Source organism: Cebus imitator, unplaced genomic scaffold (assembly GCF_001604975.1).
Source record: "Cebus imitator isolate Cc_AM_T3 unplaced genomic scaffold, Cebus_imitator-1.0 Scaffold349, whole genome shotgun sequence".
NCBI lineage: Eukaryota > Metazoa > Chordata > Mammalia > Primates > Cebidae > Cebus > Cebus imitator.
This window is the reverse complement of record NW_016107664.1, coordinates 577,900-603,246: the sequence shown is the minus strand read 5'-3', so window position 1 is coordinate 603,246 and position 25,347 is coordinate 577,900. Positions and strand designations below refer to the sequence as shown.

The window sequence follows — 25,347 nt, the reverse complement described above, 5'->3', positions numbered from 1 at the left end:
ATGCCAGATGTAGGTGATGGGGAGGAAGGCAGCAAATCACACTGCCACGTGTGTACCTATGCAACAATCTTGCATGTTCATCACATGTACCCAAAAACCTAAAATGCAATAAAATAAATGGAAAAAAAAACCCCATCAACAAAATGGTCAAAGAATATGAACAGACACTTCTCAAAAGAAGACATTTACACAGACAAAATAAACATATGAAAAAAAGCTCAACATCACTGATCATCAGAGAAATGCAAATCAAAACCACAATGAGATACCATCTCATGTCAGTAAGAATAGTGATTTTAAAAAAGTCAGGAAACAATAGATGCTGGTGAGGCTGTGGAGAAATAGGAATGCTTTTACACTGTTGGTGGGAATGTAAATTAGTTCAACCATTGTGGAAGATAGTATGTCGATTCCTCAAGGATCTAGAACCAGAAATACCATTTGACCCAGCAATCCCATTACTGGATACATACCCAAAAGAATATAAATCATTCTACTATAAAGACACATGGACATGTATATTAATTGCAGCAGTATTTACAATAGCAAAGATGTGGAACCAACCCAAATGGCCATCAATGATAGACTGGACAAGGAAAATGTGGCCCATATACACCATGAACACTATGCTTCCATAAAAAGGAATGAGGTCATGTCCTTTGCAGGGACATGGATGAAGCTGGAAGCCATCATCTTCAGCAAACTAACACAGTAACCGAAAACCAAACACTCCATGTTCTCACTCGTAAGTGGGAGTTGAACATTGAGAACACATGGACACAGAGAGGGGAACAGTACACACCAGGGCCTGCTGGGGGTAGGGGGTGCTGGGAGGGAACTTAGAGGATGGGTCAATAGGTGCAGCAAACCACCATGGCACATGTATAACCTATGTAACAAACCTGCACATTCATCCCTTTTTTTGTTGTTTGTTTTAGAAGAAATTAAAAACAACAACAACAACAAACCTCTTATAGATTTTCAGGGCTGGGCTGCAGAGTAAAATAATCACCATCATCATCACCATCACCATCACCACCATCATCATCATCATTATCATCATGACTGTGTTAGTGCTTACTGCATGCCAGGTACTATTCTGACCGCTTCACATATATATTAACTCATTTGATCCTCATAACCACCTTTTTAGGTGGTTATGATCCTCATAATCCATCCTTTTTAGCTTGTTCATAGAGCCCTTCCATGAATGTCCTCCGCCTCCCCTCTGCTCCAATCACAAGAGCCTTTCTCCTGTTTCTCGGCACTCCATCCTCTTTCCCATTTCCCTGCTTTTGTGCCTGCCGTTTTGTCTGCTTGGAATGTTGTTAACCCTCTGTTTACTTGGTTAATTCTTACCCCTCCCCACCCCGCAACACCGTCCAGACTCCATTCCCAAACCATTGTCTCTGCAGGACTCCAAACCCTTCAGGCAGAGTTGGTTACTTCCAGTTCTGTGGTCACACCTGCCCTGTCACAAGGCAGTCTCTGCCCTACTACACAACAGATTCCGCTTATATATCTGTGTCCTCTACAGGGTGACGAGCTCCCTAAAATCAGAAAGCACCCCTCCTTTGTTTGTTTCTTAGCATTTATCAGGGGCCTGTTATACAGTAGGTTATGAAAAATGTTTGTGAAGGAGGCAATTAACCAGGCACTCGATGAGGTCAGGGACCACATCTTTCTTCTGTGCTGTGAACCCAGCCTCTAGCATAAACACATAGGAAGCTCTCAATTGATATTTGAATGGAAAAATTAACTAGATCATCATGGTTTTGTGAAATTCAACCAAGCAGAATTTCCTATTTTTCATTTCCTCATTTGTAGGCAGTGGTTTCAGCAACAGCAACTTGGGATCTCTTAATATTTAATAATTTTTCTATTCATAGTTAAGGCATGAGTATTCTTGGTTTCTTTTTGACTCCATTTTGAAAATCTGAAAATTAAGTATCTGGAGCACAGATGAGTAAGAATACATTCCTATTGAATTTTAGGACACTCTCTCTGTAATGTCGTATGTTCTTATTTTTAGATTTAAGAGCTATTTAGTTATCACTCATATTCATTAAGAATGAAAAATAGAGTTACATGCCATTTTATAACTATCAATATGTCTAGTTAGTGAGATCAAATATTTTGTAATGTAAAAATTACTGTTCATTGATTGAAACCAACGAGGAGAAGCTAGGTAAGGAGAGTGTCCTGTGCCATGGTTGCCTTGGCCTGGAACATTTACCTGCTGGCCGGGCTTGATGGGTGACAGCGTGATGCCCTGGGTGTTGATCACAGGCAGGATCTGGTTCCCAATGACAGTGGCGATGATCTGGCCCTGGGCATTTGTTAGGAGCTGGGGGGTGATTGGCTGCACTTGCAGGCCCTGAGTGCCGCTTGCTGCTTGGCTCGATGGCCCCGGATTAGGCATCAGTGGAATGGTCCCAATAATCTGCAAGAGACAGGCCCAAAAGGTGAGGAGCTGGCTCCATGCAGGGTCTGTGCATGCAACTAAAGACCATGTAGTGCCTGGTCTCTGTAGGATGCTGCTTGGGAGCCGACTTAGAATCTGCAAGGGGGCATGGTGGAAGGAAGTGGCAGGGGCAGGTGTCTAAAGAAGAGATAAGTACACATGAACTGATTCATGGGACGGAAGGGACAAACATCTTATTTAAAAATAAAATCAAGCATTTGTTCAGGCATAAACATGCAGTTTTTGCCAGGGCAGAGCTGACATCGGCTTTTTCTCAGAACCAGGAGGATGGGCTTCTTACAGCACTCAAGGCCCTCTTCCACCTGGGGAGCTGCATCCCCTCTGACCTCCCAACCCCGGGGGCTCCACACTCCTGGAACTCAAGGGGACCCTCTGACATTCTTTCCTCTGCCTCCTTCCCTCCACGGACATTCAGCTCCTCTCCCAAGGTCTGGGGAGGGGCTCCCTGATACCCCCAGCAGGATTAGGGGCCTCACACATGCTGGTGCTCACAGTGGTGGAGAGCCTGGGCTCTGGAGACAGAGTGACAGGATTCCATTCCCAGCTATGCCACTTACTGGCTGTGGCACATTTGTCAAGGGATCTAAGCTTTGCAAAGGCTTGAGAGAAATGAGATTATAAACAAATGTTTGAAACTCTTAAAATAGAGGTGAAATGACTACTGAGGACTGAAATCAGAAAGCAAGTGCCTTTTAAATGATGTGTTTCAAAGCCAGGGCCTAAAGGCGAGGGGCTTGGGGCTTCTGTGTCAGGTGGCAGGGGAGGCTCTTCTCTGCATTCAGTGGCTTCTGGCTTCAGCCAGGGACCTTGGGGACTGACCGCAGGAGGGGCCTGGCCAGATCCAATTACTGTGCCAAGGAGAAAGGCACCATGAATAGAAACAGCAAATGGACAGACCGGATGTCCATAGAATCTGGAAATAGAGACCATATTATTAGGGACACAGTTAGTGAGAGATGTAATCTGTAAAAACCTAAAACATGATCTCTATTTCCAGTTGTGGTGGTGTCTCCCGAGATGTGATGTGGCACTGGCTGTGTGGATGCTTTTTCACTTCCACACACATTAGGATGGTTATGCAGCTCTGCTGTGCCAGTCTCCTTTAAGGCCTCTGGCTCTCAGAGGTGAAATATGGTGACCTGGCCTGAGGGCCACCAGGACACGGTAATAAGATCTCAGGAAGTATTTTCACATGTATCATTCCTCTGCATTCTATATTCTTACAATACCTCTGTGAAGTAATATTTGTCATACCTCTGCTTACTAGACAAGACACAGGGACACAGGGAGGCCAAGCAACTCAGCAGTTTCTTCACAGAGGCATTTGTAAGTGATAGTCTGGGGCTACAGTCCAGGTCTGGCTGATCCCAAGCGCTCACTTTTCCATCCTTCCCTCTGGCTCCCACTGCATAGAGGACCTTGGAGGGTGCCAATTCTTAGAAAATGTACTGTGGGCCAGGTGTGGTGGCTCCAACCTGTAATCCCAGCACTTTGGGAGGCCGAGGTAGGTGGATTGCCTGAGGTGAGGAGTTTGAGGCTAGCCTGACCAACATAGTGAAGCCCCGTCTTTACTAAAAATACAAAAAATTAGCCAGGCATGTTGGTGGGTGCCTGTAATCCCAGCTACTGGGGAGGCCGAGGCAGGAGAATCACTTGAACCCAGGAGGCGGAGGTTTTGGTGAGCCAAGATTGCACCATTGCACTCCAGCCTGGGCAACAAGAGTGAGACTCCGTCTCAAAAGAAAAAAAAAAAGAAAATGCACTGTGTGTCGTTTGTAATTTCCCACTAGATGAAAGACTGCTGGTGGGCTGGGTTTGTAATTGATACTGCTTTCTACCTGCACGACATCCCAAGCAGTACTTTGAACATAGTTTCTGAATAAATGTTTTTCGATTCAATGATTTCTAGACTCAGCTCTCACTGGGACTCCAGATGCAGCTGAAACTACAGGAGAACTGCAAGACCACGCCATTCAGTGACAGATCGTGCTGGAGAAAGCTTCCTCATCACTGGGCCATTTTTTCCACCACAAAAACCCCTGTGGGCTGGCACTAATGGAGGACCTGTGCGGCTACCAAGTATCAATGACATTTGTCAATGGAGGCCGATAAAGGTCAAGTAATTACTGCGAGAGTGGTCAGCTGTCCCCTAGGGAGTGTGGCAGGGCTGCAGTCTCACTGAGCAAGCCTGCGATGCCTGGCCCGCAGCATCAGCAATGAGCACGTCCCATCAGTGCGGGCAAGGTCAGGAGGCATCCACATCAATAGATCATCGCGCATAAGTACTTTATTGATGAGTGGTCTTGCATTAAACAACCAAGAATCAAAGGCTGGCTCCTGTGACCCCACAGGCAAGGTAAGAGAGGCCCGGGAACAGGCCTCCCATCTTCAGCCTATGTTGGATAACTTCCCTTTCCACAGATGCACAATCAAAACTCAGCCACCAACCTACCCACTTTGGCTTTTGCCCGTGTCTTAGGCTTCTGCAGCCTCACTTCATCCGATTGGCCTGAGCTGAAAGCCTGTGGAAGATGGACGCACCTACGGGGCAGGGTTATAGGTCCAGTTTGAGGCAGGGTGTCAGTGCGGTTAAGAGCCAGGGGGAGCAAGTAGCTTGAGAGAATGGTTCAGGGTGAGCACAGCACATGACAGTTACAGAACACACTGCGATGAAGAGAGAGGCGTTTTGCCCCAGGAAGATTGACACCAGTCTGTGCTTGCCTCTGTGGTAGTGAAATACTCTGCCTGCTTTCTGGGTGGAAAGAAGAAAGGCAAATGCAAACAAGTCATTAGCCTCTTCCTGAAGCACAACCTCACTCCCAACTGCGTGCTGCCACATTACTAAAACATGGTGCTGCCTGTGCTCCTCCCCACCCTGTCCTCTCTTCTTTTCTAGGTCTGAGCATCATTTATCAAGGATAGGATAACAGTAGTGTCAGCGCTAGAGGAATCTGTAATGGCCTGACTGTAGGTGCCTTTAACAAAGAGAGTCTGCCTTCGAGGTAGGGGTAGGGGGTCAGGAGCAATTCTAAAGTCAGGAAGCCTTTGGTGATGTTATGCATTTCTTATTTTTGTTCCCCTTTCAGGGGTATTAGGGTCACCATCTCAACGAGTCAAAAACTCGGTGGTGCATTATGGGGAATTTCGTCATATTCCTGAATGTATCACAACAGGTTGGTTTTAATTTGCTCCCATTCATTGAAGGGTAAAGATGGTCACACACTGTGTCATCTAAATATTCTCTATGTGACTGTTTTGCTTACGCTGGCTCTGATCCCTCTTAGCACAGCCACAGATCTAATCAGAGCTTCTACATGGACTTTGACTTCACAGAGGTCATGAGAAGGGAACTGGGAGAGCTGAGCTGGCAAAGGTCTGAGACTCTCTGTGGTCATGAGAAGTTGTCCATTTCACCTGTGGAAATCATATTTTGAATAAAGGCCTTTTGATATTCAAGGGAAGTATGTGCATCTACATACGTTTCAACTAAATCAGGAAATTAAAAAGGAAGTTTGACAAGGCCGTAGGGAAATCTCTTATTTGAGAGTAAAGATAGAAAGAGGATGCTTTTGAAATGCTTGCAGTCCTAAAACTAGCTTTTGGAGTTTGACTTCCCAGCTCCCAGAAGCTAAAATTTACGGCTAGAAGTCCTGATGGAAGGATTTGCCACTGAGCACATGGGCAACTAGGCTGTGACTCCTGTTCAAGGCACTCAATGTACAAGACAAATTTATGTTCTCCTGAAATGCTGAGGATTCCTACAGAGCAGCCTAATACCTGTAGGTCCTTCTCTCTATAAATACTGTGTCAGGTGCCATGAAGGATGCCAAGAAGGATGCAACTGGGGCAGAGGAGGGGTAAACAAGACAGGCACCTTGAATGCAGAGATTCCAAGAATCCAAGGGTGGAAATGATGAGCACCAAATGAGTAGCAAGAACTCTTGGAGAAAAAATCTCTATACCCATGTGGTGGGCGTGCAAAACACTATTGGGAAGGAATGAGTTATTTCTGAGGAAGAAAGGTGGAGCTGGTTCAAGAGGCCTTCACAAACGAAATGGGTCTGGAGGTTGGGTGAGATTTGGGGAAGGCAGAGAAACCATTCCATACAGGAGATCAGCCTAAAGGTGAGAAACATGGGGGATAGGGAGTTGGATGCAAGAAAAGATTGAGACGGGTTAGCCTGAGAGGGTCAAATTCCATCCAGCCAAGGGGTTCCAGTGAGGGAGTTTTGTTGGGAGTGTAGGGGAGTGCTGAAATGGAGCACTTCCACGTAAAATATCACTGTGTGAACAGAATGGACTCAAATGGTGAGGGATTGCAGATCTGGTAAACAGTTGTAGACCTAGGATGCTACTGTAGTGTCCAAGTGTGAATCAAAATGCCTCAATGACTCCTTGGCATAGGATTTGCTTGATTCACTAACCTCTGCTTCGATTCAAAAAGCATGGCCTACTCTATGCCTAGGCTGCAACATTAGAAAATTTTCAGTAAAGGCATTGTCCTGTCAATCCCATACCAAACTGCTCACGCATTGTTTGCAATGATGTTCTATGTCTTTGCCCCGATTCTCCACCAGTTATAATTCATCTCTGAAAAATTCTTTAACCAGGCCAAGGTCCATAGCAGTACTGTAATAATAATTTGTGACCTTAAGAGTTTTGACTTCTCTGAAATAGGACTTACTTGGTTGTTGCTGTGAATGCCTATCTGTCTTTTTCCTTAAATAAGTAAAAAGCGTAAATCACAGAAGAGGAATAAAGTTCATATTGTAAGAGCAACTAAAAAAAATCATTCAATGACTACCAGTGTTTGCCAGTACATATATTTAAAAGATCCCCATTTCCATAAGAACTTGAGTGTCTTACACCCAAATATGACTATCAATTCAGCAGCTATTACAACTTAAGCCATAATGAAGATTAATTTGCAATTGTAGCACCCTGGCAATTCAGGGCTCTGGAGCCCCTTCAGCTCATGAGGTTATCATTACACTGCCCTCATGCGCCTCAGTCTAGTTGAGGTAGTCAATAGAGTTGAATCCTGGCTGATGGGTAAAAGGGCTCTGAATGTATTCACTGCTGATGGGTGCGTGTCATCAGCAGCAGTCTGAGGGTTGTGTTACAGAAGCCCAGGGCATTCAGACAAGTCATCTGATAGCCCACATGTTGTTATAGCCGACGATAGGCAGTTAAATTCTGTTATGGAGAATGTGATTGCAGATGTCAAATTGACAAGCAATTTTGTTGCCTATATATGTAAGAAAGGGAGACCCATTAATGGTGTAAATCGGTGACTTCCTCAGGTCTTTCAATCCATCAGCAGAGACAATTCTTTCCCAAATATTTGTGCAATCTTCGCACGTTTTGGTCAAGAGATTTTTGTTAACACAAGCATCATTTTGTCCATTCTTGAACAAAGAGCTTATAGCATTTGAGAGCCAGGGAGATTCTGGTGAGTGATCTCCAAACAGAAACAGCCAATCACCTTCTCCTTTTTCTCTGGTCTGGCTACAAGTATTCTCTCTCTTCCTCCAAGTGACAATTTTTATCTTCCTTATATCGTAAATTCATTCTAGGCTCATTGTATCCTGAAAGTTAAGGTTAAACTCTCTTAGAATTATTTTGGCAACTCTGATTAGGATATTGGTTCTAGAAAGATAGGAGAATACTATCATTTCTCAAACAAAATCTGTTTTTCCAAGATGCAAACTAGTGTCTTCTTGCATTTCGCTATGTCCAAGACAGGGAACAGGAGAAGCATCAATATAGAGAGGCTTTAGTAGAGAATCTGAATCAGAGAATGTAAAGGCATAAAGACAAGCAGATGAAAGCATTTAATCAGAGGAAGACACTAGCCCAAGAGCAAATGGGTTTAATCTTGCAGGAAATGCCAATCCTCTGGCCATGACTTTCTGGAGCTCTGGAGGTTCCAGGGTTTGGGAAGAAACAGTTTCTTCATTGTCATGACTGATTGATTGACAATGTCTGGCATGGGTATGGGGATAGGAATGGCAATGTATTCCAAGATGGTATCACTACAGCCCAAGATATGAGACAAATTACCTTAGACCAACCTGCAAGAAATGGATGACATGTATTCGTTTGATGAGCAACTGTGAGAAAGGATTTTTGAAGGTTTATACTTTAATGCTTTTATTAGGGGTACCAATAGGTACTCTACCCCTGGCAGCACCCACCTACTTGATGTTTTTCATTGTCAGTTAGAATTAGAATCCTTGCTTGGTATTCTATTGTTTGGTTCAACTTTAGGAACACACTCATAGGCAAGAGTAAAGAACTGGAGGTATCAGGATCTTTAAAATGGCACTTTCTGTCACACTATGAGAGGAATAATTCACATTAAAACTGATGTTATTTAAACAGCAATAACAACAATCAAAACAATTCTCTCCCCTAAAAGCTTCTTACAAGCCATTAAAGGTAATTCTCCTTAATAGAATTTAAGATGTATACCAAGAAAAAAAAGTTCCCCACTGGCTGGGTTTAAGCCCAGGCTTTGCCACTAGCTAGTAGGAGATCACTGATGAATTACTTTACCTCTTAGGACCTCAGTCTACTCATCTGTAAAATAGGAATAATAATGTCCACTTCATAAAGTCACTGCGAGTACTAAGATAATCTATGCAAAGCACTCAACACTATGCTTTGCCAGCCAAATAAGTGTTCAGTAAGTGGTCATTCATAGCTTTTGTTTACATGCTTGTGTGGTAACTCTTGGGCATTTACACTAGTTGCAAAAACTCTTTTGAATTCTTCTGAATGTTGCATTTTTACCATGAATTGTTTACCATGATGAATAGAAAATGATAGCTTATTATGAAACATAATTTAATATTCCCTGTTTTATAATAGAATGCTATGTTGGAAGCTTTCATGGGGGCACCAAGATCCAATTGGTGCCGCATTCCAGGGGAGGAACTTGACTACATGCTAGATTTACAGGGGAGCTTACTGAAAACCAGCTAGACAGTTCCAGAACTCAGGCCTTGACAACCAGGAGAGACACAGAGAAGTTTTGAAAATCTGTGTCTTCCTCACTTCCAGAGGTGGAGCATAGGGAGCTTTCTCCTTACCTGAAGGATAGTGAAAGTGGCTGAATAAATATTGTGCTTTCAAATTTGGGGGAAATATTATGGAGGAATGAAAAGGTGAGAGGCTATGGATTTTGAGCTGAGGAAGGAGGGGAAAGAAAAAGGGAGGGTGAAAGAGAGGGAAATAGAAGAAGAAGAGGAAGGAAGTGAAGAGGGAGGGAGAGAGAAAGAGAGTGAGAAGATCACTGTCTGCCATTGGCACTAGCTACTCTCCTGTGATAGCAGGAGCAAGGATGTGTGAGTGTTCCTCTGGGCTCAGTATCATGGGTCTGAACCATATAAAATCCTGTCCCAGAGGACTCCTTGGGGAATGGGTACTGGGACAACAACCAGAGAGGCCTTTGAAGAGTAGATCTGGAAGAAACCAAGCTCTGAGCAGGAAGTGGGCAGCCGGAAGGAAACACGGTGCCCACAATAATGTGCCACTGAAAGGTCCCAGCTGGGCCTCAAAAGAGCTCATGAAAGTGCCCCCAAGAGTTGTCCTGAGCCATTGGTTGGTCCGGAGAGCAGGAAGCCTTCTGCCATTCTCATCTTCTCCTCTCTCCTTTCCTCACCTCAACCTGACTGGTTGAGAGCATCACTAGCATGCTGGAGCAGGATGGGAACCATTCCAACAGGGACAGCAGGAGGGGCCAGCTACTCTTTCCCACAGCAGCAAGCAGCAGGAAGGAGGCCCCCGATAGGGATGCTAATGGCATTTTAAGTTAGGGTGGCAGTTGGGACTGTTGTCAGGGAACCGGGCATCTTATTTGCAATTTAAAGTGACCATACAGGATTGTGTTACCTGAGATGCCAAGAGAAGTCAAGAAGCAAGAAGCTGCTGAGTTTTTGTTCGGGGCAGAGGAAGAAACAGCACCACTGAGAAGGCTGAAAGGGACTCTCAAATATTAAGGTCAGTAACACTCAGAAAATACTTTTTGTGAGTCATAATGAACATCAGGACTTTGTCAACTAAGAATGCTTGAAAAACAGAGGAGAAAAGAAAGCAAGAAGGAGACAAGGGAAAAGAGAGAAGAGAGAATTTAAGAAGCCAGCAGAGGTAGAGCATGTAAAATTGTGAGCAGAATATATTTTCCCATAAACTATGAATCTGGTTTATTTCTGAGAGGTAGTGGCTGCTGTTTATAATACTGATTGTTGAAGTTTCAGCTGACTTAAATATGTGCACTATTCGAATGCATTAGTTGTGTAGTTGTTGAAGAAGAACTCTATTGTGTCTACCTGTGTTTTCCAATTACAAATGATGAGGCAGGGAGAAGGGATCCTGTTAGATTTTAATGACGTAAGACAGGATGAATAATGTCCATTCCAAAGGTGTTTTACAGGAATAATTTGCTTATAGAGTATGGCCTGAACCCTAGTTACACAGCCCATTAGCAGCAAACCTTGCAGAAGAAAGTCTACATCTCAGGGAACTGACAGGTCCCCCAGGTAGGAGTCAACTCAATGGATACAATGACCATCCTTATTGGACTTGAGTATTTCTCAGACCCTTTGGCAAAATGAAGTTAGCGGCCTTGGCCCCATTCTGAACGGTTGACAGTTCCTACTACAATAATATGACAACTGAAACTGGCACACTCCACACTTTGGAGGTAGGTGTTGTGTTTTTGTTTTTGTGTGTGTATGAGTGCTTGTTTTTTCTTAAATTTTTTATTTTAAGATGCGGTATAATATCTGGGCTTACATATTTTACTATAATTATGATATCTGCTATTTTCTCTTTTATCTGGGTTCCCACTCGAGCTTTCAGAAGCATCGGTAGAAAAAGGATTTGATCCTGAATATAATCAAAGGAGTAAATTAAATTTACACATGATTTTATTACATTGACATGAGAATTAAATGAGGATTCGTTGTAACCGCCTATCATGGTCTATTCTGGGAGCGGTTGGTTGGCAGCAATCGATGTCTAGGAAATGTATCCTTTTTCTGAACACAGTATAGGTACCTGCCATGAACACAGTTTTAAAATTATATATGAATTATATATCTGCATAATGAAAAGCATACTGGAAAGCTCTGGATTACTTAAGGCTAATTGATTTCTCTGTGGTACTTTTTTCCTTCTACTCTGAATATGTTCTACTCAACTAGAAAGTAGGATGATGAAAACAGGAGATGGAAGAGTCAATGGTGCAAAATGTTATCTCCAGCTGTTGTCAAGGTTCAGTTGGGCATCACTACAGACTGATTATTTATATTTCCTAAAACTTCACATGCTGAAACCCCAAGTCCAATGTGATGGTATCTGAAGGTGAGGCCTTTGGAAAGTGATTAGGTCAAATGGGATTAGTGTCCGTATAAAAAAGACCCCTGTACCCTTCCACTATGTAAGGACACAGGAAGAAGAAGCTGTCTGTGACCAGGAAGTGGGTCCTCACTGGACACTGAATCACTGCTGGCACTGTGATCTTGGATTTCTCCGCCTCTAGAACTATGAAAAATATATTTCTGCTGTTTATGAGCCATTCAGTCTACCATGTTCTGTTATAGCAGTCAGAACAGACCAAGGCAGGCATGATGTTGGAGTCAATGTTGACTAGCCTCCTCTGTGATTAAAGGGAAGTACTTAGGGATACAAAGTAGTTCTCCTAGAAAGGGCCAGATAAGCAAGATGCTCAGCACTATATGCAATTCTGTTTGGGCAGAGTTATTTATAACAAGAGCACATGAGATATCACATAAAAGTGAATGCCTTCAAACCACTGTGGCCTTGGTTTCCATTTGTAGCATATTACATTATTTATTCTTATTTCCCTCACTTTATTTATTGGAATATTACTTATTTAGTGGGAGGAAATGAAAATATTTGTAAACATGATCTAATGCTTCAATTTCCAATTCTTCTTAGTAGTTTTACATTTTGGTTATATTTGTCCACTAGAAAGTTTAAGAATGTTCCAGATACCAGAAAACAAAGACAATTTTTTATGGATAAACTGGAAACATTTCATTCCATAATTCTTTCCTTTTTTCACAGTGACTACAAATTAAACTATGAGTTCTTTTAATTTTCTTGGTAGCTGCCAACACTGTCAAATTGCTAAAACATTTTCCCCGTTAAAAGAGAAGCACAACTGTGGTGAAGCTGTCATTTTACAGAAAGACCAACTTTGTGAGCCTTTATATGGCTTTGCCTAAAACTTTAAGTTTTAATACCAGCAAAAATACCTAGAATTTGCCGAATTATTTCTGCTTATGCCTGTTGATGCCAGATTAAGTGACTAAATCAGAGTAAAGTTATTTATTGCCTCGGAAAACACCTGTTAGTTTCACTCAGCTTTGGTCCTTAGAAGATTTAGTAAAGATTCCTAAATAAAACCCTGGACTTATGAACTGTTTATTTTTCTTCCCAGGTGAGAAAAAAAGAGCTACAGCAGTGGTAGCAAACAAACAAATAAACAACAACAAAATCCTAAATTGGACCAGCGATCTCCAATATTCCAAGTTTTTTTGAGCAATAGGGATTGGTGAAGAAAATGTTTGGCAATTGCTTAAGAAAATACTATACATATTTAGCATCCCTTAGCGCTGTGTTTATACTCAGTGAGCACATACAGGCTGTAAAGCTGACTTTAAATTAGGATAAACAACAAAACAAGACTCTAAGAAAAAGGAGGGTGGGAACGAAGCCATGCCAAGTGCCATTAAAGATGCATCTGTTTATCACCACCCAGTTTCGTGAGTCCAAGATGATTCATATGCTTTTTGTGAAGAGAATATCCATTGTTGTGGCAAAATTAAATGTATTTTGATACTTGCATGCAATATTTATCTATCTATTCAATCAGAAAAAAGTTGTCCTCATCACTCAAACATATATTACTTTTTCAATTTCCTGTTAGTAATGTTTTTTTAATGTTTTTTAGGGTGAGACCACAGAATTTCTCATTTCTCACAACAAAGACCATAACTCATTAGAATTATGCTGATGAGCTTTTCTCATAAAATTGCATCCCCATTTTCATAGGTGACCAACCTGCAGCCTTATCCCTAATGATCAGGCAGTTTCGATAGACGCATGCAAAGAGGGCTGGATATATTCTTCCAATTGTGTTTTCTCATAGTTTTCTGATTCCTACTTTAAATGTCCTTCAAAAAAAGAGTATTTGAAAGGCACTTCAAATTTGGTCCTGGTGAAATATGACTTATTATTGCTAATAAACCAATCAATAAATGTAATGATTCTCTGAACTGTTTTAAGGTCAATAATTTATAATTTATGCTGATAGCATGAATTTTGGCATTTTTAATTTCAGAAGTTATTTTTGAAGTACAGCCTTGTCAGGAACATGTCTCACAGCCTTGCCAGATGATATCATTCACAGACTAGCCATATATATTATTAATTAATGGAAAAACTGGAATAGTGATACTTACATCAAAGAACCATTGAGATATTTAGCTACAAAATCATTAACTTAATCCATAATTCAGAATTAAAAAGGTAATCTACTTAACTTTGCTAAAAAAATTGGAGCATTTTTAGCAGTGTTTGTAGTATCTTATTTGGTTTCTGAGAAGGGTAAGTTTTTAGTACTTTCTGATTCATCTAGGTTCTGGATTTCAGGAACCAGCCTAGATGTGCAAAACCACAGATATTATCCCCACTTCTACTGCCTTCTTTCCATGTGAGCCTGCAGGGGCAGGAAGTTTACTTTTCAAATATTTAGAAATGTGTATGATTTGATAGTCTCAGAAATCAAAATAAATTCTCAGAGTCTGGAGTAGCACATTATGTCACTTCCTTTTGTGTTCATTTAAGGAATTTATCATCTTTTAAACATAAACATTCTTTCTCTCAATAATGTTACCCTTTATATTAAAAATCCTAAATAGTTCTTTTATAACCCAATAATACTGAGAAGATCCTCATATTAAAAAGGCTTCCATTTTAAACATGCAAGAAAATCTTCAAATTCCATGTGAATTTAAAACAAATTTTTGGTTTTGTCCATGTTATTTATCTCTTCCTTTTAGTTATCTAGGATAGCTTGTTGACATTACTTGCAGATTTACTGAAGGCAGATGGGAATGTTTTCATTCTGGACCATCAGAGGAAATCAACAGTTGTTAAATAAGCTTAGCAGGTAATATCTCTGTGGCCCTGCCCTTTGAGAGGCAAGCTAGGCATCCCCTAGCCTGCTGCTGCTGCTAATCTAAAGAAAACAAGATTGTCCAGCTTACGCAGTCACTAATGGTGTGGGCAGCTGACTCAAAATCATCAAACTGGTCATGCTGGCAGGACCATGGGCTTCAAGACAGATGTGAATGCCAAGGATTTAACATCCTTTGTTACTTTTACTTTTTTCAACAACCCCAAAATGTTAGTTGTTAAAACAATTGAAGTAAGTTAACTAAGTAAACAATTGCCAATTTTATCAGACATAGTAATGCTGGATGACCCACTTAAAAGCATTTCCGCATAAAACTTCGATATATTAAACAGACTCTGCTTTAGGCCAGGCATGGTGGCTCACTCCTGTAACCCCAGCACTTTGAGAGGCTGAGGTGGGCAGATCACTGGAGGTCAGGAGTTCAAGACCAACAAGGTGAAACCCTATCTTTACTAAAAAATACAAAAATTAGCAGGGTGTGATGGCATATGCCTGTATTCCCAGCTATTGAGGAAGCTGAGGCAGGGGAATTGCTGGAACCCAAGAGGCAGAGGTTGCAGTGAGCTGAGATATTGCACCACTGCCCTCCAGCCTGGGTGACAGAGTGAGACTCGGTCCCAAAAGACAAACAAAAAACCCAAACACACTCTATTTTAGATCAGCTACCCTAAGTGGGTTATATATATGCATGAGGAGAGCACTATATTTATGAAATGACTACTATATGGCGGGCACTGTATTAGGCACTTATACATGTTATGCTGAAAGCAGCTTTGCTTCAGAGGAAAGCTGGGCTTTAAAGCAGCCAGATGTGGGCTCAAATCCAGGTTCTATCATTTACTGTATTGCTCTGGAAATCTGGTTAACTTTTCTTTCTTTTTTTTTTTGAGACAGAGTCTCGCTCTGTTGCCCAGGCTGGAGCACAGTGGTGTGATCTTGGCTCACTGCAACCTCTGCCTCCCAGTTTCAAGCATTCTCTTGCCTCAGCCTCTCAAGTATCTGGGACCACAGGCATTTGCCACCACACCTGGCTAATTTTTGTGTTTTTAGTATAGATGGGGTTTCAGCATGTTGGCCAGGCTGGTTTCGAACTCCTGACCTCAAGCGATCTGCCCACCTCGGCCTCCCAAAGTGCTGGGATTACAGGCATGAGCCAGCATGCCTGACCTGGTTAACTTTTCTGAGCCTTCAGATCCTCAGCTATAAATTAGAGATAACAGTGCAAAATCATTGTGAGAATGAAATGATAAACTTATGAAAAAAATGCTTATTGAATAGCATATTGACACATATGAAATACTCCATTCAGCCCACAGATTTTCTTACTATATTTATGGTCTTTATCCACATAAAGTGGATAGATGCCATTCTAGCCACTTGGTTCTAGCTGCAGTGAACAAAACAAAAATGTTTTAAATTATTATTACAGCACAGTGGTTAAAAACAATCTCTATTAGACATAACTAAGTTTGTTATGTCCAGTCATTTCTAGTTGGGTGATATTGGAAGTTTCTTAATCTGTACAATGGGAATAAACCATATTGTGTGTGGTGGTAAAGATGAAGTAATATATCAAGTGCCTGGCACATAAATAGCTGCTTGGCACATAAATAGTGCTCAATTAATGGCAGCAACGTATTAATTTATTATTGCTATTAATACTAATCCTCCTAACAAACTTGAGAGGAATATATTGGTGTCATTTCATGGAAGAGATAACTGCAGCTGAGAAAGATTACATGTCTTGTCAGGAGGTGCAGAGCTGCTTGGAGATGAAGTCAGGATTCAGATTTGTCTGAATTTGAAAGTCCATGTTCTTTATCCTTGGCCACCTTTCATGTGAGTACATGGACATTTGCACTGTCCACCTCTGTTACTCTAAGGAGATTGATTTATTGTGAATGTCTGTTGGTAAGTATCTAAAGAGTATGCAACTTTTTTTCTTGTTTGTGTATCTGTGTGTTGCTTAATAGCATTTACTTATGCATATAAAGCTGCATCACATCTTGACTTCACTGTAGTATTCTGAACTCTCCATCTGATGACATCTTCTCAGGATCTACTTATATTGTTAGTTATACAAGTAGAAAAGCTTAGTTAATGAGAAAAATGGCAATTTGAAGCAATGACTAATGCACTAAATTCAATTAGGTCATTCAAAGGCCTACATTTGAACTTAATCTGGCTCCTCTCACTGTTGAGAGTTGTGTTTTTTCCATTCCTACCTACCTCTGAGTTATTTCTTATTTCTTTCTTATTAGCTCTGTGAGTTGATGATATCTTTGAGTATTCATCATGTCAATAACTCACAGGTCAACAAGAAAGTTGGGTGCATTATTGGGCATATCGTGTGGGTAAATGGTACACTGAATGTTTATTTGAAAGTCGAATGTTTCTCACATGTGAATTTAATGTTTTCTCCTCTCTGATAATCCTCTTCTTAACTATAAAAATAGCTTGTAGATGGAGCTGATGTTGTTTTAGGATGCTAAGTCAAAATTCAGCACTTCCTCCTTTTCTTGTCCCCACCCCCTCTACTCAAATCAAGTTTAATTTTCATTCTACAGTTGGAAAAGCTGAGATATAAATGGCTTCTACTCTCATTTTTGTTAAATACTAAAAAGGAGCCATCATCAATAGCCCATTGTATGGTCTTACTGATAATGGAATAGGTTAGGATTTTTATCAAATAAATAGTGTATTTCCTCAATTATAGTATCCCCCTCAATTATAATATTTTAATGATCTTCTTTTTTTTATATTTTTAACATTTTTGAAATTAGGCTACCTCTAACAATTGATGTATTTGTTTAATGTGATAGTATTTTCTTTCCTCTCCTCTAAAACTAAGTGGTATGACTTTAAGTGTAATTTAAAGTCAGTGGTGTCTTAGACTCAAAATACAGCATGTGATATTTCTCTTTTTCTTTGGAAGGGCTTATCTCATTCTGGGTGGATCTAGAAATGCACGGAGTCTTACCACATTATGAGCTCAATCAATTGGGCTGCATGGGACAACAATCTTCAGCTGCAATCTTCAGCCCAACAGAAGATTCACTGGGATAGGGTTTTCTACTGAGCACCGAGAGGCTCCTTTAATGAGTGCCCATACCAAGCCTTCACCATACATTTCTTTCCTCATTACTAGGTTGCCTCACTGGAAGGCAGGAGACCTATGGACACCTTAAGGCAATTTTCTCTGGCAAGAAGTGAAGATCTGATACAGATTTTTCAAGAATGTCTCATTGCTTTAGAAAATTTCTTGACACTACCTGTCCAGTTCCTTTGATAAGCAAAAATAATCATAGTAAGAATACCAGTTAAAATACCCTGTATTTATTCAGTAAGGTTTACATTTATGTAGTTTTCAAAGTGTGTGTATGTGTGTGTGTACACCTTCAAGAGAACTCTGTGAGTTTGACAGAGCAAGAATTACAATTCCCATTTGCTGATGGAGAAATGAAGGTTCTAGAGTGTGTGAAATGTCTATGGAACATCCAGGAAATGAACCAGGTCTCTGAACCTGAGAAAATCGGGGTGATATGGAAGGATGGGAATAGACTTTGAACTCAAATCTCAGTTCTACCACTTCCAAGAGATGATATTCCAGGGAGTCACTTAACTTCTGATATCTCAAGAGTTTGCTCCTTTGCATAGCTGGGATAATAAAGCCTACCGTGAACTGCTTGAATCTGTTAGGATTATAGATGATACCAGCCCCAGGGTGAAGGCTCAATGCATGGGAAATACTATTTTCACTTTTCTTTTATAGAAGTCACTTGGCCTGAAGGAGTATTCAGCTGAAGCCCAGCACTCCTCTAAGAATGAAGCCAGTTAAAGAGCTTTGCACCACACAGTCATAACCCAAATGAACATCATTTATAGTATTTTGCCATTAGGGGGCACTAATTGGAATGTAAACTATGCTCATGAAAGAAAGATTGAAGATGTCAGACTATGAGGGAGCTGTTTGCAAATGGCATCTTGTTACTTAGTACTTGTTTAGAATTATAGCTGCTATTTAGGTTGCTTCATTAGTTAACTGGTCCTTTCCTATCTAGACAGAAAGGATGTGTCAACGATCTTGATTCAGGAGACTCCACAAGAAAACTTTTCCCAATTCCCAGGAAAATGAAATACTCATGAATAAAAATGTAAAAGATAGGCCGGGAGCCTGTGGCTCACGTCTGTAATCCCAGCATTTTGGGAGGCCGAGGTAGGTGGATCACCTGAGGTCAGGAGTCCGAGACCTGCCTGGCCAACATGGCAAAACCTCATCTCTACTAGAAATACAAAAATTAGCTGGGTGTGGTGGTGGGCGCCTGTAATCCCAGCTACTCGGGAAGCTGAGGCAGGAGAATCGCTTGAACCCAGGAGGCGGAGGTTGCAGTGAGCCGAGATTGGACCATTGCACTCCAGCCTGGGCAACAAGAGCAAGACTCCGTCTCAAAATAAATAAATAATAAATAAATAAACAAAACGCTGCAGAAGCCAGAGGGGGAAAAAGTGACAGCACACCAGTTCTACTTTAGGTGGGAGAGATCTTGGCCCTCGGTGGCTCAATCTTCAGGGAGAACCCCACAAACCAGATTTCTCACTGTACATTCCTGCACACCTCTTTTATTACACATGGCAGCTTGCTCTGCTGAGTTTTGCTGGGGAAGGAGGGTAGGAAGAAAGAGTTCAGAGAGGGCTTTACTTTCAGTTCTTTAAGTTGACCCTAAAGCGATTAAGTCTTTCATTTCAGAAATGGGGTGGGGGTGGAAGGGTGGAGGGCGGGGCGACCTTGGGCAGGGCCCGCACCGCGGTCGTGAGGAGGCACAACCCCGCGCTTCAGCTGGGGCGCCGAACGTCCCGCGTGTCCGCAGCTGGGCCGCCCCGCAGCGAAGCCTCCCGCCAAGTCCGCCGCCCGCGGAGTCCCTGCGCCTCGGGGCTCTACAGCGCCCTTTACCATCAAGAGGGTCCCAGGCCTCAGGACGGCGAGAACACTCCTGCCCTTCACAGCCGCCCCTCCACTCCCCCTGTGCCCGGGCACTGCAGGAGAGCCCCTTCAGCGAGCGCCCCGGATCGCCCCACGTTCATTTGCCCTCGGTGTGCAGATTACCAGTCCCTGGGACTTTGGGGGAACAGGTGGAGACCCCTTATTTCTGCAAACGTGTTATGTAGGTGTGTGCCCTCAGAAACAGCACAGAAATCACCGCGAAGCCCCCGTTGCGAAGCAAACCTCCCTTGGAAGAGGTTCTTTTCTGATTTAAATCACTATTCCGCATTTTTAAAAATGTGGATAGGAATGCGTGTGAATGGCTTCCTGCAGCGTTTTTTGAAGTGGGCTCTGCCAACGTGTATTCTAGGAAGTGTTGGGTTGGGAAAAACGGGGTTAAGAAAGTTAAAGGGGTTGCTGGGGTGAAGCTCGGTGGGGCAGCCCTGCCGCCTGGCTCCGCCCGCGGGTGGGTCCCACGCGAGACGGTGCTGCCCGGCTCCTGGGACCAGGGGACCCTCGTTTGTGGAGCATCTTGAGGGGCTCGTTATTTTCTCGAAGCGCACACTTAGGGAAACACTGCATTAATGCCACTGCTTCTCCTGAAATGAGGAAACAAAGCTCTCAACTGGGCTCAAAGGGGAAATTCGGTATGTTAGTAGAAAGATTGAGGTTGTTTATTGTTTTATCTTTATAATTCAGATGGAGTCAGTGTAAAATTCCTATAATGTTACTAATCCCATGAACATATATATTTCCCAGTCTCTAGAAAGAGCTAATTTAAGAAATCTTATTCGATTAAAAAAAATGCTACTTGAAGTATAGTTCACACGATGTGATTTAATTTTTACATCTTTTAAAATAAAACTTCCTATAATGACATTGCAAATGAGAAAATAAAAGCTTTTTTCAGATTGTTTTTTGGTTTATAAAAGATGGCCAAAACCATTAGTTAAGCAATGTGATATGTAATAGATTGCTCTGTTCATAATATTTGTGAGAAAATATATAGACACCAATTCTGAATTTTCAACAAAACATGTTTCCTATTTATGCAAAATGTATAAACAATATATTCTACTGCCTTTTTTGTATTTAAAAATGGTATTATTCTGTACATATTTATTTTGTATCTTGCTCCTCCAATAAACATTTTGAAGTGAAAATGCAGAACTCCCATGGAAAGGATTCGTTTTATTATGGCTTGGGATATGGGAGAAGAGGGCGTTATATGGTTTCAGCAGTGTCTGTCATGTTTTGTTTTTTTTTCTTTTTAAAATTTATTTTTATTTTTTATTAATTAATTTTTGTGTGTGGCTGCTCCCTGCCACTCCTATCCTTCTGTTTCTTTTAACAATAAGAAAAGAAAAATTCAAAAAAAGAAACAAGCTAATATGGAAAATGCTAATATGATCTAGGTGGTTAATATATAGCTAATATGATGTAGGTGGTTAAACAAGAGTGCCTTTTGTATTGTTTTACAAAAATTACTTTCTATACATATCACGTTTCATTGTTTAAAAGGAAATAAAGTAATATATGTGAATCTCCCTAAACTCCTGATCAACTGGCTTTGGCAGGATATGTCTAATGCACCTAATTTATTTAGTCACATGGTCAGAATTACACACTATTTCTTTTCCACAGGGTTTGAAAATAATTTTACAAATGTGTGCAGCTATGGCTTCGTTAGTTCTTCTAGCAAACCTAGTAAAACCTAGAGAGGGACTCTGACTCATTGAATAAATTCATTATATTTCAATCCTTTGGGTGAGATTTGCATTTACTATAACTTAATCTTCATTTATTTTGTAGTGGTTTGCTTTAAAAGATTCCCATGTATTTAAATGATGGGCTAATTACTTTAGCAACCCCCAGTTCAGGGTCAATTGCTGGTTTTTCATCCTAAAAGAATAGCTGTGGTTTATTAAACACTTATGACATACATCAGGCACTGTGCCAAGCACTTTTTCTTCTTTTACCACATTTAATCCCACAACAAATATATGTGAGAAGCCTATTATTCCTGTTTTACTGATGAGGAAACAGAGGCCCAGAAAAAGTTTTATAACTTATCCAAAGCCCACACAACTAAGAAATGACAGTGTTTGGGTTCCAATCAAAGCCCATGCTCTTAGCTACTCTCTGGCTCTTTGGAGATGTTATTTATCTTATTACAACTCAGAGCAACATCCCCATCTGAACATCATGTTGCTTCAATTCTAATATACGTGATTTTAACCACGTTGGAAAGTGATGACATTGTTATGGCCTTCCAGCTGTGTAGATCCATGATGCTGGTGCTCCTGCCTCTCCAGCCCAGAGCTTTTGAATAGTGTTGAGTCACAATCAAAGGTTTTGTACAATCAAGGGCATATCCTCATATCCTCTAAGTTACAATGCACAGGCTGCTATTAGAATCATTTGATTGCTTTTCTTTCATCATGACCTTGTGGTCATTTTAGGAGGCAGTGCCTATCCTACACTGCTCCAGCAAATCCTTCCAAATCTCACCAAACCAACTCTGCTCAGCTGTTATACAGTAGTATGTGTATTCTTGAGTAACTTGACTAGGTAAAATCTCTTGACATTTTCCTTCCTTTTTTTTTTTGAGACACAGTTTCACTCTTGTTGCCCAGGCTGGAGTGCAATGGTATGATCTTGGCTCACCGCATCTCTGCCTCCCAAGTTCAAGTGATTCTCCTGCCTCAGCCTCCCGAGTAGCTGGAATTACAGGCATGTGCCACCGCATCCAACTAATTTTGTGTTTTTAGTAGAGACAGGGTTTTTCCATATTGGTCACGCTGGTCTTGAACTCCTGACCTCAGGTGATCCGCCCACCTCGGCCTCCCAAAGTGCTGGGATTACAGGCATGAGCCACTGTGCCCTGCCTTTCCTTCTTTTTAATACATTGAAATAGTAATGTTTACTTGATTTTTCCTCTTGATTGGCTTTTTAAAGACCAACATCTTTGACTTTACTTGCTGCCACTTAAGAAAATTTTGCAGTGGTCCAAGATTTAATTTTATCAGGAAACATTCTGAGCTTCAGTTAAAATGTACAGAATGCTTTCTTTAGCCCCAGGATAAAATAAAATTTCATTTGCTTTTACTTTTCTGCAATAATGCCAATAAGGAGATATTGCCAGGGGCACCAGGGAAGCCAATTCTACAGCTGAACAAGTCGATGGTAAATCTACTTGCCAAATCTTGAACATACCCACTGAATAAGTGTTAGGAGCACGTATATACACTCACACTTTCCCTCCTCCCTACTGAACTATCCAAGATAAGGGTAAGATTTCCTTAAAATAACTTAATGTCCTACTACTAAGATTTTCACATTCTCAAACTCCTCACACTACACAGACTTCAGCATGGGTTTTTGTGCACAGTTATGAACTGAAATCATATACCATCTTGATTAAAACAGACAACATTTATTGGGTGATAGTATTATTGACTGATGATTATATGCCTGATGCTGTCCTAAGCACTTTAATCCTAGGACCTGGTGTTATTATTATCTCCATTTTTCAGATGAAGAAATTGAAGCACAGAATAAGGAAATTGCCCAGTCTCACAGTTGGTGGATGGCAGTCTGGCTCCAGAACCCTTTCTTTTTGCCTGTTCACTGTGCTGCCTCTTGCTGCATGTCCAGATCAAATATAGGTTTCCAGAAAATATGAGGCAAAATTCTTAACAATGATGATGATGATAATTATGCAACCATTTGTTGAGGCTGCCTGTGTACTCAGGCACTGTGGTAGGCTTTTTCCACACATTATCTCATTTAATGTTTACAGCCTAGGAGCTTAGATTTTATTGCCCTTACTTTATAATTGGCAAAACTGAGGCTCAGAGAGCTCAAGTAATTTACCCAAGGTCACAGAGCCAGTTATGGGCCAACCTGAAATTCAGACAAGTCCACAGCTAGCACGCATTCCATTGTCCACCTGCCACACTTGCATGATTTCCAGATCCAGTAAACAGAGAACTAAGATGCTTTTCTCAGCAATGCCATAGTCATATTAATTTCATGACTACTAATTTCAGGAGGAGACATGCTACCTTCCCACTTCAGAGTGAAGTTGGGTATGATAAAATTTTAGAACCTTTAACATCTCTGGTAAGATATGTACTTTATGATTTTATTTATTTATTTTGGAGACAGCGTCTCACTCTGTCACCGAGGCTGGACTGCAGTGGCACAATCTTGACTTACTGCAACCTCCACCTCCCAAGTAGCTGGGACTACAGATCCTTGCCACCAGCCCCAGCTAATTTTTTGTATCTTTCCTAGAGACAAGGTTTCGCCATGTTGTCTAGGCTGGTCTTGAACCCCTGGACTGGAGTGATCAGCCTGCCTTGGCTTCCCACAGAGCTGTGATTACAGGCCTGAGCCACCATGACTGTCCTCTACTCTGACTTTAGAATGTAGTATTTCTGTTAAAATTTGTAACTCTATTGAATAGTGTCTGTTCTTTGAATTAATGGCACATGAATGGGTGCGGTTAGAAAGTTATAAAAATGACTAAAGCGTTTCCTCCATGTTTGCTCATAATAACTACTGGTTGGGGAAAAAAAGGAACAAGAAAAAAAATCTTCAATATATGGAGACTTCCTATCTCTTTAAGTTTACTGATATCCAGTTAATAGAAACACAGATGCCAAGATAGGGAAGCAAAACTGCCGAGTCCCAGGTAGGGGGATTTCTTTCTGCTGAAAGTTGAGGGCCAAGAGCCTGAAAAAGATTCTGGCATGTCTCCCCATGTGGGGTGGGCATCTGCCCAGCTGAGGAGGCAGCCTTAAGACTGCTTGTACTGCAAATGTGCACCAGTGGCATAGGCTGTGGGCCCTGTGAGACAGTGGGTATGTCTTACGGCTGCCTCATATAGGTTCTATTTGAACGTCTGGAAACCATCATTCTCAGCAAACTGACACAAGAACAGAAAAGCAAACACTGCATGTTCTCACCCATAGGTGGGTGATGAACAATGATAACACATGGACACAGGGAGTGATGCATCACACACTGGGATCCGTTGGAGGGGGTGTGCTAGGGGAGGGACAGTGGGAGGGTGAGTGGGGAGGGATAACGTGGGGAGAAATGTCAGGTATAGGTGATGGGGGGATGGAGGCAGCAAACCACATTGCCATGAATGTACCAATGCAACAATCTTACATGATCCGCACATGTACCCCAGAAGCTAAAATACAATTAAAAAAAAAAGAAAGAAAGAAAGAAGCTGTGACTTAGGTAGGTTAAGTCATGGTTCCAAGATCATAAAACTAGAAAGAGGTGGAGCCTAAACCCAATCCTAGGTGGTTCTGAATCCAAAGTCTTAACTACTGGCCAATCTTGTCTTTTGTTTTTGGGTAGCCAGAAGAATCTAGCAGGAAGGGAGCAAGGATCAGAACATTTCTGATAATAGGACTCCTATCTCACCCCATGCCTTCTGAACAGACCTAACCTCACGAAACTCTCAGTAGAGTAAAACATGCTTTTCACACTTAGGTTTAGATTTTAATGTGATAACTCCTGGATGAACTTCCAAATGTAAACAATAGTTGATGTAAAGACCTCAGATGAAAGAGTCTTTAAATATATTCAGAGTTTCTCTTTGTATCTTTTCTGGGAAAAGTGCTACGG

The 25,347-nt window shown here is 41.4% G+C and overlaps 1 protein-coding gene across 4 annotated transcripts in view; it reads right to left on the bottom strand.

The window, feature by feature from the left end:
• POU6F2 (POU class 6 homeobox 2) overlaps nucleotides 1-25,347 on the bottom strand; it is a 473,172-nt gene that overhangs the window by 32,920 nt on the left and 414,905 nt on the right. For all 4 annotated transcript variants that reach the window (XM_037730523.1, XM_017506155.2, XM_037730520.1 and 1 more), the window contains one exon: nucleotides 2,237-2,443. In XM_037730523.1, the coding sequence (XP_037586451.1) occupies nucleotides 2,237-2,443 (207 nt within the window). The remainder of the gene's footprint in view (nucleotides 1-2,236; nucleotides 2,444-25,347) is intronic.